General features: G+C 35.5%; 1 protein-coding gene across 3 annotated transcripts; it reads right to left on the reverse strand.

The window, feature by feature from the left end:
- Nucleotides 1–360: 360 nt before the first annotated feature.
- LOC113117771 (NACHT, LRR and PYD domains-containing protein 3-like) lies at nucleotides 361–14,634 on the reverse strand. 3 transcript variants are annotated; one of them, XM_026286685.1, is made up of 10 exons: nucleotides 14,465–14,634; nucleotides 10,111–10,272; nucleotides 7,610–7,771; nucleotides 4,972–6,831; nucleotides 4,260–4,430; nucleotides 3,508–3,678; nucleotides 2,756–2,926; nucleotides 2,210–2,371; nucleotides 1,921–1,967; nucleotides 361–1,446 (listed from the first exon to the last, which is right to left on the reverse strand). In XM_026286685.1, exons 2-10 carry the CDS (start codon nucleotides 10,257–10,259, stop codon nucleotides 887–889), a joined length of 3,453 nt encoding a protein of 1,150 aa, XP_026142470.1. In that variant the 5' UTR covers nucleotides 10,260–10,272; nucleotides 14,465–14,634; the 3' UTR covers nucleotides 361–886. The 3 variants fall into 3 exon arrangements, with proteins under 3 accessions (XP_026142470.1, XP_026142469.1, XP_026142471.1); XM_026286684.1 differs by having other exon boundaries at nucleotides 14,436–14,634; XM_026286686.1 differs by lacking the exon at nucleotides 14,465–14,634 and adding an exon at nucleotides 14,214–14,384.
- Between the last annotated feature and the right edge of the window lie 131 nt (nucleotides 14,635–14,765).

Raw genomic sequence — 14,765 nt, forward strand, 5'->3', positions numbered from 1 at the left:
GCAGTTTACAGAAATTCTAACACAGAGCTTGTATACAGTACATCAGGTCGTTATCAAATAAACCTCTTTGAAATGTCAACTTTTCATTAATAAAGTTCTGTGTTAATTTATTTATAATCTGAATAGATTACCACAGATATTTTCTAATATTATCAATATTACTTCAGCTGTCACATAATGAATATATTTTAAATTGTGAATACTGAATTTTATAGCATATTACTGTTCAATAATTTACAGATGTTTATAAGCGGTGAAAGAAAATGTAGTGAATTTCACACTTATTTGACCTTGAAATATCAAAACGTGATTCTTCACTGATCACTGATTCTTGAGAAAAGAGAAAAAATTACCCACAACTTCATCTTGCATTAGTGTTTATTTTAAAAGTAAAACTGAATTTTAAATGCTCTATACATTTAACTTTTTTATCTAACAGTGTTTTTGAGTGATAACAGTGATATTGAGTGATAGACATGAAAATATATTTTTACTGATTATTGATTACAATAATTGTTGAATTATTAATATACAATTATTGAAAATTGCAATATTTATATGTTAAGATATTCTAGGCCTTCAGCATGGAGCGTAAGATGAGCTCCACGGCCTTTAACCTTTGTGATGAAGTGTTTTTAGATGAGCTCTGATGACCCTCAGTTACCATAGTAACAGATCAAGCAGTTGCTAAGAACTACTTCCTGTCAGCGAGAAACTAAAACTTCCTCCAGGTGGCACTTAGAGACTCGGAAAGACAAAACTCCTGTTGAACCACATTCAAATGTCTTTATAAAGTCAGTGTGTGTTTCTATATACAAGACAATTCTATATATAAGACAAGAGAGAAACAGAGAGAGATAATGTGTTTCTTTCACTCAGCTGTGACTCAGTTGTTTCTCACAGGAAGCGGTTTAATCTCGCACAGAGATACTGAAGTATCATAATAATAAAACCCAAATCCAGCATGGAGGGGTTCAGTGAATGTGGTGTTGAATGTGTGTAAGTGTGTGAGTGTGTGTGTGTCAGAGACGTTGTAGAAGGACAGAATGCCAGCTGACGAGTTCAGATACACTCCTACTCTGTTAGAACGATGTGAAGGGACAGATATTTCTGTGCACTTATTATTGTGACGGGCAGTGAAACCATCATTAAAACATTTCAGACTCCAGGACTTTTCATTGTGTCCAAACAAACAGTCATTACTCCATCCTTCTCTTTTAATTCCTTTATATGCCACTGATACATAAACCTCCTTCCCACTCCATTCAGCCTCCCAATAACAGCGTCCAGACAGACTCTCTTCACACAGAACCTGATGACACTCAAATCTGTTTAGGTGTTTATTATACAACTTCTTCTCTCTCACATGTGTCACCTTCCTGTTCTTCTCAGACAAAGTTAGGAAAGTGTTTGCTGTGTTTAAATCCAGTGTGAGATCACATGCATCTGAACACAAGAAGAGAAATTATAACATTTATATCAAAAAGTAATGAAAAAAGGCTTTTTTTGTCTTTCACTTAAAGGCAAAAAGAAGTTTAAAACTACACAAGTATATTGTTAGCAAACATCTTGATGTAGCAGAAGTTTCACATCATGTTTATTTATAGACCTTAGGCAGCTCCTCCTCTTTCCATCATTGCATTTATTGTCTTCTGTCTTCTGTATTTCCATTCTTTTTAAAATCTTCTGAGTTTACAGACATTGTTATGACATTCACTTTGAACATTATAATGCACATGATAATGTTTATCTCTACAATAAGAAAATCCAAGTTCACTTCATTTCACTTCAACAGCAAATTACTAAATGTTTTTTTTTTTCTAATCAAAATATTTCAGAAGGAATGTAATATTCTGCTTGGAGTTAACTTATTTACTCCCCCACCCTTCTCCTTTTTAAGCCCTGGTGTGTGTATCTTACATTTCTGCAGTCCTGTTGTAATCCTGATCTCTCCTCCATTATCCACACTATAAAAACAAAAAGTAAAACAATATTTACAAATAATTAGTATTAAACTGTGGATAGATCTATACACTCTTGTTTACTTTTATTAGAAACAAATATAATTAAAATTGCAAAAAATAAAATGTCTGTAGTGGAATGTCTCTGTATGTGTATATGTGCTGTATGCAGATATACAGTTTTCAGTGATTTTATATTGTACACATGTACAAACACACATGAAAGGATGCCTGTTAGTTTAACATACTTGAGTTTGTCGAGTCTGTATTTTGGATCAGAAAGCAGCTTGACTAATGATTGTCCTGGGTGATTGTAGCTCAGATCCAGCTCTCTCAGGTGTGAGGGGTTTAAACTCAGAGCTGAAGCCAAAAAACAACAGCCTTCCTCTGTCACCATACAGCCAGATAATCTACACACACACACACACACACACACAATCAATGACAGGAACATTCATTGATAAAACTACAATGAATGTCAATTCAGTTTAATTTGTATTTTGAATGAATAAATACAGAGAATAACGAGAAATACTCGGGAGAAATTGCATGCTTTGCTGCACTGCATGGTGGGAAGACACGCAACTGCTTACAACTTTCACATATAAATCAGTGAATAAAAATCACACATACTTTTCAAAAATATCTTTATAATAACAGGCTAGAGCAAATACAAGTGCAAAGTCTTCAGACACACTGGGGTCTTCTGATAGATTACAAACACCCAGGAGATCAGGACCAAAAACAAGACATATTTTATTTAATAACCAATGGACCTTAATGTGTTTTTCTACCTCAATACGTTGAGTTGACAGTGTGAACTCTTCAGTCCATCAGAGAGCAGCTTTACTCCTGAATCCTGCAGGTTATTGTGACTCAGGTCCATCTCTTTCAGTGAGTTTGATAATTGTAGACATGAAGACAGACTTTCACAGCACTGATCAGTGAGATTACAGCCAGCAAGTCTAAAACACAAGATAAAATATCATTCAATAATAAAGAGGAGATGGTGGGTTTAAATATTTTCTGTTTTGCAGACAGTGTTGATCCCATGACTGATGCTCTAGTTTCATTAGAAGTGACCAATGAACAATTCCTATAAATAATAGAAAATTAGTCAGATACTATTGACTTTATTGTTACATCAGCATGATATATGAGTTTGAGTATGTAGCTCGACTGACAATAACAATGCTGAAGTTGGGGTTACATTTCCTGAGAACACGCATACTGATAAAATATAATAAATAGACCACTGCATCTACAACATAATCTGATGTACAGTAGGCAGTACGTATACAACCCATATATAATACAGCATAAATCCCAATTTTCTCAATATGTAAATATTTAAATGAATGAAAAAATAATTCACAAAAATTGGTACTTTTTAATATAAAAGTTTATATAAAACATATGGAGCAACTATAAACCCTTTCAGACACAATGAGATCTTCTGATATATTACATACACCTAGGAGATCAGGACCAGAAAAGAGGACATCTATAATTGTATAACCAAGTAAACCTTAATCTCTTTTTCTACCTTAGTATGTTGAGTTGACAGTGTGAAATCTTCATTCCATCAGAGAGAAGCTTCACTCCTGAATCCTGCAGGTTATTGTGACTCAGGTCCAGCTCTCTCAGTGAGTTTGATAATTGTAGACATGAAGACAGACTTTCACAGCACTGATCAGTGAGATTACAGCCAGCAAGTCTAAAACACGAGATAAAATATCATTCAATAATAAAGAGGAGATGGTGGGTTTAAATATTTTCTGTTTTGCAGGCAGTGTTGATCCCATGACTGATGCTCTAGTTTCATTAGAAGTGACCAATGAACAATTCCTATAAATAATAGAAAATTAGTCAGATACTATTGACTTTATTGTTACATCATCATGATATATGAGTTTGAGTATGTAGCTCGACTGACAATAACAATGCTGAAGTTGGGGTTACATTTCCTGAGAACATGCATACTGATTAAATATAATAAATAGACCACTGCATCTACAACATAATCTGATGTACAGTAGGCAGTACATATAAAACCCATATATAATACAGCATAAATGCCAATTTTCTCAATATGTAAATATTTAAATTAATGAAAAAATAATTCACAAAAATTGGTACTTTTTAATATAAAAGTTTATATAAAACATATGGAGCAAATATAAACCCTTTCAGACACAATGAGATCTTCTGATATATTACATACACCTAGGAGATCAGGACCAGAAAAGAGGACATCTATAATTGTATAACCAAGTGAACCTTAATCTCTTTTTCTACCTTAGTATGTTGAGTTGACAGTGTGAAATCTTCATTCCATCAGAGAGAAGCTTCACTCCTGAATCTTGTAGGTTATTGTGACTCAGGTCCAGCTCTCTCAGTGAGTTTGATGATTTTAGAGATGAAGACAAACTTTTACAGCACTGATCAGTGAGATTACAGCAAGCAATTCTGAAACACATGATGAAATATCCATAAATGGTGGTTATAATATTTTTTTCTGTGACTAATATTCTGTTGTTAATCAGAAGGTGAACTCTAAATGTTGACTAGAAATATAGCCAAACAGAGTTGTTTTGACATTATGGCTGCAGTGCTGTTAGTCAGCTACTATTAAACTTTGTTGATACATCAGAATAACATATGGGTTCATGTAGCTCTGAGATTAAAGTCAGCGAGTCTATAACACATGATGAAATATGTTTTATCTCTAACTGAACAAATTATTTACTTTTTTGCTAACATAGCGCATCAGAGTCTCAGTGAAGTTATGAGGAAGTAGGACAGATAAATAACAGAAGAAGAATGTACTATTACTCCAGAAACTTCCCAGTGTTCCCAGAAACTTTCCCAGATTTATGTTGCTTTTAAAAGAGTTTTGTGCACTCCAAACAATTTCTGATTTCCATTCAGATTGTTGTCATGTTAAAGAAAACAGTGTCACATTCAGACACATTCATTTCCATCTCCAATCACATAAATTAATACTCACAGAGCTTTTCTACAGTTCACCACAGCTGGTATCAGTCTATTTCTACCCTCATCTGATGTGTTGTATTTCTTCAGATCAAACTCATCCAGCACCTCCTCTGATATCTGAAGCATGTAGGCGATTGTTGAGCATTGAGATGGAGAGAGTTGATTGACTGAGTGAGTTTTTGATTTTACAAACTCCTGAATCTCTCTGTACAGAGTCTGATCCTTCATTTCCAGCAGGCAGAGGAACAGATTGATGCATCTGTCAGCTGAGAGACCATCATCAGCTTTGAGTTTGTCTTTAATGTAATGAATGATTCGCTTGATGATCTCTGAGCTGTTCACTGTGTGTGTCAGCAGATCCTGTAAGAGTCTCTGATTGGACTTCAGTGAGACGCCCAGCAGGAACCGCAGGAAAAGATTCAGGTGTCCTTTTGGACTCTGTAGGGATTCATCAACTGTTCGCTCATACAGAAAGCTTCTACAAATGTTCCCCTGAAATCCTTCATATAGAGACAAGGTCAATGATTCCTCATTCTTGACTATGTGGAAGTAAAATAGATATAAAGCAGCTAGAAAATCCTGAAAGCTCAGATGAATGAAGCAGTAGACTTTCCTCTGATGGATCACAGATTCCTCCTTAAAGATCTCAGTGCAAATCCCAGAATACACTGAGGCGTCAGTGACATCTATCCCGCTCTCAATCAGGTCCTCCTCGTAGAACATCACATTGCCCTTCATAAGCTGTTTGAAAGCCAGTTCAGCAAGTTTCATAATCATATCCTTGTTGGATTTCAGGAGTTTCTTTGGATCTTTCTCATCATACTTCTGACTCTTCAAGTTGATCTGAGTCAGCAGGAAGTGGATGTACATTTCAGTCAGAGTTTGGGGGATTTCTGCACTGTCATCTTGTTTCAGGAGGTTTTGAAGCACAGTGGCTGAGATCCAGCAGAAGACGGGGATGTGACACATGATGTTGAGGCTTCTTGATCTTCTAATGTGTGAGATGATTCTGCTGGCTTGATGCTCATCACTGATCCTCTTCCTAAAATATTCCTCCTTCTGAGACTCATTGAATCCCTGAATTTCTGTCACACGGTTGATGTATTCTGAGGGGATCTGATTGACTGCTGCTGGTCTGGAGGTGATCCAGATGAGAGCAGAGGGAAGCAGCTCTCCTCTGATGAGGTTTGACATCAACACACCCACTGATGAAGACTCATTCACATCACAAACTTTCTGAGCGTCTGAAAACATCAGTGTGATTCTGCTTTCATCCAGACCATCAAAGATGAACACAACTTTACACTCCTCATAAATCTTTGAGTCCAGATCTTGAAGTTCAGGATGAAAGTCCAGCAGAAGTCTGTGAAGACTGTACAGTTGATCTTTAATCAAGTTCAGCTCTCGAAATGGAAGCACAAACATGAAATCTACATCCTGATTGGCTTCTCCCTCTGCCCAGTCAAGAATGAACTTCTGCACAGAGATGGTTTTTCCAATTCCAGCAATGCCTTTAGTAAGAACAGTCTTGATTTTGTATTTCTCTTCATGTCCTGGTTGATGTAAGGGTTTAAAGATGTCATTGCAGTAAATCGGAGTGTCTAGTGTTCTGGGTGTTTTCTCCATCTGTAAAACTTCATGTTCTTCATTCAATCCTTCACTCTCTCCCTCTAAGATGTAGAGCTCTGTGTAGATCCTGTTCAGGAAGGTTTCATTCTCTTCTAGTTTGCTTCCTTCAAATAATCTCTCATACTTGTGTTTCATGCTGGTTTTGTGCTGGTCTTTGACTTTCTGCACGATGAGGGTCTTAGAGTTGGAGTCAGTGCAGGTCAGACAGGACGTCTCTGATCTGATCACATCATCTCGCTTCACTCTGTAGAAACAGAGAGATGAACAGAAAAAATCTGTAACAATTTATTAAAATTGAGAAAATAATTGAAATGTTCCTGCACACTAAACTATTAAACTCTCATATGAAAGTACACCATATTCATACAGAAGTATCAGTTCAGGCAGGCAGTCTTGGAATATAACTGATGTTCTGCCATTTTAATTCTAGCTCTCTTTTCTCTCTGTCTTCCTGGACAAAGTTTATTGGCCTTCGGCTAGACTCAAGTCCTTAGAGGCATCTAAAGCTTTCTTTCTTCTGCTCCGTCTCACTCTTTCTTTATTGCTTTGTACATTCTGGGTACAATTAACTGTACATGTTTTATCATTTTATCTATCTGTTTTTGTAACCATTTTAACTGTAATCTTAAGTCAACACTTTTATTTATATGTGCAAACTAGTTTTAAATGAATATTAACATTGAAGTACTGTCCATTTCAATATTATGGTCTCATTCTAGAATTACTGTGACACATATTTTGCTATTTAGTCATTGATGTAGCAGGGTCGAGCAATACACTGATTTATCCCTTCATGCTGATTGTGTTTGTCAGTAATTTGGCAATCCTATTACCTGAACCACGTTAGTGAAACATCCTTGCATTTCTATGACTGATACTGTTTCTTACATAATCTAGTTGAATGACACAATGCAAACACCTGCGGGGTAGATGATATAAATAGGACATATAATGGGGCAAATGCTTTACCAAGCAGGATGTTTTCCTGGTACAACATCCTTGTTTATTACATTTATACTCACTCAGGGTCAGAGGTCACTGCTCCATCACTGAAATCAAGGGGTTTCACCATAGACCTGTCACTCTTCATGGACACACAGCTGGGTTCTGGAGATGCTGCTTTATGTTTCTGAACATCCTCCTCCTTCTTTCTCTTCCCATAGAGACTCATTTTACAGGCAGAGCTAAACACAGACAATAAACATATACAAATGTATTAATTTTAGGCATACAAGAGGAATTCTTAAAAAAAAGAAACATCTTTATGAATTCTCATGCCACACAATATTAAAATATATTGTAAAACAAACTAGATTCACAAACACACACAAACACACACAGAGAGAGAGAGAGAGAGCTTTGGGAGAATGCCCGTTCAACTCAATGCCCAGTTCAAAAGATTCAGAAACTAATTAAAGAATCAATCTGTCTGAATCATTTATGACTGCCAGGACTGCGACCCGTCAAACTTCCTGATTCATCCTCAATACAACCTTGATTCTGTGAGCAGCTGATATTTACAGTCAAAAGAGCTGCTGAAACCCTAATGGGCTCATTTCATCCCTGGGAAATCACTCTTTACAATAATTACTGTGCTACCAGACATAACACTGGTCAGACAAATCCAGATTAAGTGTCTGTCGGTGAATTGTAAATTGGCCCTTACTTTACAATAGGACAGACATAATATTTACACTTTCAAATTCAGACTGATTTACCTACGCACATGGCCATAGCCAGGCTTTGAAAATGAGCGAGGTCGCGTTTTTTTTATAACGGAGTGTCTATTTACACTAAGTGTCAATCGCCTGCCTTGTTGGCTGAAGCGATTTACACTAACTCACCCACGAATGTGTGATTCCTCTAGTCAACACTACAAAAGACAGCTCACAATTATCAGTTCTAGAGGTGCAGATGGTAAAATGTGTGCTGTGTTCATTTTGCCGTGATCTACCTGGTTTCAAATCCACCTTTTGGGGAACTTTTTTCTTCTTTTTCAAATTTCAAATCACATAAGAAAAGCATTTATTTTCAATGAAAATTAAGAATATAATAAAAAAAGTTGAAAACAAAGTATCGGGTAGGGTTAGGATAGGTGTATGGAGGATTTATTGTCCCAACGGGCAGGCATTCTTTTATTAATTTGAATTAAAACTAAAAATTTACATTCAATGAGTTAATATTGCATACTGTTTTACAATAAACTACAATACTGAGATGCAGATAATTGCCTCTATTTGCAATAAGTTGTAAAAATTGTACATACTGTAAATAGAATCTGAAGCTATTTGCTCTTAGTGTAAATACCATATCACAAAAAATGCTGCTATTTGCACTTAGATGCAAATAGCCGCTGCCTTTCTATAATAGCACCCTTATTATAGAATTTTGCTTTAACAACCCCAATAAATACAATTAATAATATCCACTATTAACACTTTAAAAGGGACAGAAATGTAGATCTTTGTGAATAGACATGTGCCGGTATTCGGTAATGCGATATTTCACAGTAATTAATATGCACAATATTGTTATCGTGGGCACTTCTAAATAACGTGAATAATTATATATTACAAATTATTCAGAATTTGGAATGCATTTTAAGAATATAATTTCCATCAACTCATAAAAATGCACAACACCGCTGTATGCTGCCTAAAAGATGTGTGTGTGCTCTGATGTAAACAAGAATGCATGAGAAGGGGAAACCTTGAGAGACTCGCTGAATGAAAGCACATTCACTCTCTGACAACAGATGGCTTTAAACTGCAGAAAAAAACAGCATTTACTCTGGAAACCCCATAAATAAAGCAGCTGGGCTGCACACTAAACTATTAAACTCTCATATGAAAGTACACCATATTCATACAGAAGTATCAGTTCAGGCAGGAAGTCTTGGAATATAACTGATGTTCTGCCATTTTAATTCTAGCTCTCTTTTCTCTCTGTCTTCCTGGACAAAGTTTATTGGCCTTCGGCTAGACTCAAGTCCTTAGAGGCATCTAAAGCTTTCTTTCTTCTGCTCCGTCTCACTCTTTCTTTATTGCTTTGTACATTCTGGGTACAATTAACTGTACATGTTTTATCATTTTATCTATCTGTTTTTGTAACCTTTTAACTGTAATCTTAAGTCAACACTTTTATTTATATGTGCAAACTAGTTTTGAATGAATATTAACATTGAAGTACTGTCCACTTCAATATTATGGTCTCATTCTAGAATTACTGTTTCACATATTTTGCTATTTAGTCATTGATGTAGCAGGGTCGAGCAATACACTGATTTATCCCTTCATGCTGATTGTGTTTGTCAGTAATTTGGCAATCCTATTACCTGAACCACGTTAGTGAAACATCCTTGCGTTTCTATGACTGATACTGTTTCTTACATATTCTAGTTGAATGACACAATGCAAACACCTGAGGGGTAGATGATATAAATAGGACATATAATGGGGCAAATGCTTTACCAAGCAGGATGTTTTCCTGGTACAACATCCTTGTTTATTACATTTATACTCACTCAGGGTCAGAGGTCACTGCTCCATCACTGAAATCAAGGGGTTTCACCATAGACCTGTCACTCTTCATAGACACACAGCTGGGTTCTGGAGATGCTGCTTTATGTTTCTGAACATCCTCCTCCTTCTTTATCTTCCCATAGAGACTCATTTTACAGGCAGAGCTAAACACAGACAATAAATATATACAAATGTATTAATTTTAGGCATACAAGAGGAATTCTAAAAAAGAAACATCTTTATGAATTCTCATGCCACACAATATTAAAATATATTGTAAAACAAACTAGATTCACAAACATACACACACACACACACAGAGAGAGAGAGCTTTGGGAGAATGCCTGTTCAACTCAATGCCCAGTTCAAAAGATTCAGAAACTAATTAAAGAATCAATCTGTCTGAATCATTTATGTCTGCCAGGACTGCGACCCTTCAAACTTCCTGATTCATCCTCAATACAACCTTGATTCTGTGAGCAGCTGATATTTACAGTCAAAAGAGCTGCTGAAACCCTAATGGGCTCATTTCATCCCTGGGAAATCACTCTTTACAATAATTACTGTGCTACCAGACATAACACTGGTCAGACAAATCCAGATTAAGTGTCTGTCGGTGATTTGTAAATTGCCCCTTTCTTTACAATAGGACAGACATAATATTTACACTTTCAAATTCAGACTGATTTACCTACGCACATGGCCATAGCCAGGCTTTGAAAATTAGTGAGGTCCAGGGTTTTTTTTATAACGGAGTGTCTATTTACACTAAGTGTCAATCGCCTGCCTTGTTGGCTGAAGCTATTTACACTAACTCAGCCACCAATGTGTGATTCCTCTAGTCAACACTACAAAAGACAGCTCACAATTATCAGTTCTAATGGTGCAGATGGTAAAATGTGTGCTGTGTTCATTTTGCTGTGATCAACCTGGGTTCAGATCCACCTTTTGGGGAACTTTTTTCTTCCTTTTCAAATTTCAAAATCACATCAGAAAAGCATTTATTTTAAATGAAAATGAAGAATATAATAAAAAAGTTGAAAACAAAGTATCGGGTAGGGTTAGGATAGGTGTATGGAGGGCTTTTTTGTCCCAACGGGGTGGCATTCTTTTATTAATTTGAAATAAAATTAAAAATTTACACTCAATGAGTTAATATTGCATACTGTTTTACAATGTACTACAATACTGAGGTGCAGATAATTGCCTCTATTTGCAATAAGTTTTACATACTGTAAAAAGAATCTGAAGCTATTTGCTCTTAGTGTAAATACCATATCACAAAAAATGCTGCTATTTGCACTGCCTTTCTATAATAGCACCCTTATTATAGAATTTTGCTTTAACAACCCCAATAAAAAAAAAAAAATTAATAATATCCACTATTAACACTTTAAAAGGGACAGAAATGCGGATGTTTGTGAATAAACATGTGCCGGTATTCGGTAATGCGATATATCACGGTAATTGATATGCACAATATTGTTATCTTGGGCACTTCTAAATAACGTGAATAATTATATATTGCAAATTATTCAGAATTTGGAATACATTTTAAGAATATTATTCCCATCAACTGGTCAAAATGCACAACACCGCTGTATGCTGCCTAAAAGATGTGTGTGTGCTCTGATGTAAACAAGCACGCAAGAGAATCACATGGGGAAACACGTGAGAGACGCACTGAATGAAAGCACTAGTGTTGTCACGGTACCAAAACTTCAGTATTCGGTACCGATACCAGTGAAAATCCACGGTTCTCGGTACCAATTTCGGAACCAAAGCAAAACACAAAAAAATGCTAACTAAAAAAAGAAAAAACACTTTTTATCACATTAAAATAAAACCAATGCCATTCTTTATACTTATTTGCAATTATGTTTAAAGTTTTTCTACAAGTAATACAATTATGAAGAACAGTAAACAAGTTTTACCCAAATTTAATTTGTCTTTTAATTAATGAAATTTAAACATTAAATTTTTTTTTATAAATAAAGGGGATTTGCTATTAAAATTGAAACATGGCCGAAATATTGTGTGATTTATTTCTTTACTATGTCTATGTAGAAAACAAAACCGCACGTCTCTGCCATTCGATCATTCACACAGAGACGCGCAGAACATGCAGGATTCAGATTTCAACCAACTTCTGCGGCTTAACATTTACAGATACTGGTCCATATGGAGATTTGATTTGATTAAATAATGTTAACGTTAACAAATTCCGTGACTGTCCATATTAAAATGTAAGTTTCATTTTAACGACTGAATTTTGAGATTCTGTCCGCATTTTCTGCTTTGTGGAAATAAAAGCGCTTGCTGCATCAAGAACCGGGTTGACCGGGTCCTCGGTACCACCGGTACTTACAGAAACCTGGTACCGTCACATTTTAATTTTTTAGTACCGACTTGGTACCGAAGTACCGGGTCTTTTGACAACACTAGAAAGCACATTCACTCTCTGACAGCAGATGGCGCTAAACTGCAGAAAAAAAATAGCCTTTACTCTGGAAACCCCATAAATAATGCAGCTAAGCTACTTTCTAAAATGTATTTCAATAGCCATTCAAATTTTTGGATTTGCTATGGTGTTCATCACAGCCAAATAGTTAAATTTGTATACTTACTAGGCTATTTATTTTCTAACTGTTTTTTTTTTTTTTTTTTTTTTTCATTTTAATCTGGACTACAACATTGATTCTTTATTGTTCGTTCACACTTTACATTAGGGCTTCATTAGTTAACATTACTTAACATAAACTGCCAATGAAAAATTCTTCTGAACATTAATTCATCTTAGGTATTCCAATATTTAATAACACATTGTTAAAATCAAAAGTTGCAACTGTTATACAGTGAGCTAACATGAACTAAGAGTTGTATTTTTTTTTTTAACAAAGATTAATAACTTCCTTAACTAAGGTTAACTAATGAGGTCTTATTGTAAAGTGATACCTATGGGTGTTTTTAATTCTTTAATCTGTGTTAAAGATTATTTTTATTAAATTTTCAATTATTTTTGTTATAAAAAAAGTTATTTACCTGTTATACTGTATTATGACAACTCTTTTAAAACAAAATTACAATACCGTGATAATACCGTATACCGTGATAAAAGCTTGAGCAATTAATCGCAACAGGAAAATTTGATACCGGTATATCACTTTTTGTGAAAGATGTTGTCTCTGTTTTGGAGGGATAGTCATTTTTAAATCATACCCTATTTGTGGCATCAAAGTTTGTTAATACTTTCCTATATTTATGGGGTGGATAATTTTATCAGTTATTTATTATTCATGCAACCAAACATATTGCTGTTATTGTTTTTATTTATAACCATTATGTAACTGTTAAGGTTGTCTAGTGCTCCTATGAATGTTATAGCATGATTCGTGAAAGTTTAACTACTATACTGGATGACTTAGCATAGATTTCTTAATGGTTAGTTTGCGTATTTTATTTCATTTCATTCTGTACCCTACTTGTTCTACAGATCTCTGTAATAGTGTTAAATGCTACAGCCTTTGACAGCGTTGATAACGCTCCTGAGATGTAATATTTCCTCCCTTACCGAGTGTCATAGGCTATTTGCAATAACCTGTCCAGGGACTTTTTTGGTTACTGTCAGACTAAATGCCGGCGATGCAATGTTGCTGCTATTAAAGAAAACAAAATCCTATACATAAATAAAATAAAATGAATTTATTTAACATCTTTTGAAGATTAGATTAGATAAAGTTATCGTTGACCCTAAACCGCAACTTCCTACTTTATTAACTTTCTAAATTGTAAGTAAGTGCAAAACACAAGTCAAAAGACGCCTTTAGCTGGATCTGGCAATACGGAGGCTGCATGCGCGCTCTCGCTCACAACTCTGCGAAGACTCGTTCACTTCGGCATTCTGAATGAAACATTCTGAATTAAACTGAATTATACATGCAGACATTCCATTTGATGAGTTTAACAGCAAATTAGTCATTCAAAGAACAACTTTTTTTTTTGAACATGAAAAATTTACTGAGGTCCGGACCAAGGTGACCTCATACCTGGCTACGGGCCTGCCTACGCATGAGAAAATGAAACCAGAAATATTTTTCGAACCTACCTCTGTCCTTAACAATGAAGAACATCAAACACAAATTTCATTCAGTTCACAAACCCTTTTCTGTCTCTATGCAGCAGTATTAAACATTTGTTTTTAAACGTATTTAAATTATTCAACAAACAACTTTTCTTTCCAGGTGTCGTTCATGTTCTTCACAAAATGGAGTCTTTTGAAATGGTTTCACTTTTGGAATGAACCAATTCAACTGGTTTACATTATTACCTGTACGAGAGAAGAACGATGTAAATCACCTGCTCAGCTGAAGAGGTTTTCTTAATTTCTGAACATGTTCACATCTAATCCAAATACAGACACAAATGCATGTCGACGACGGAAGCTTTTTACTTTAATAATTCAGGCCAAGGGCGCGCCACTGATCTCATCATTCACCTGTCTTCGTCTCGAGTGACGTGCTGAGTGATTGACGGGAGGCGTGGCTATGTAGACTGTGGTGTGTGTGACTGACGTGAGCTCGCTGTTGGAGAGAGAGAGAGAGAAAGCGCAGGTGATCGTCTTATCGATCCTGCGGGAAAGCGGTATTTAATATTTCTG

Source organism: Carassius auratus, chromosome 17 (assembly GCF_003368295.1).
Source record: "Carassius auratus strain Wakin chromosome 17, ASM336829v1, whole genome shotgun sequence".
NCBI classification, from domain to species: domain Eukaryota; kingdom Metazoa; phylum Chordata; class Actinopteri; order Cypriniformes; family Cyprinidae; genus Carassius; species Carassius auratus.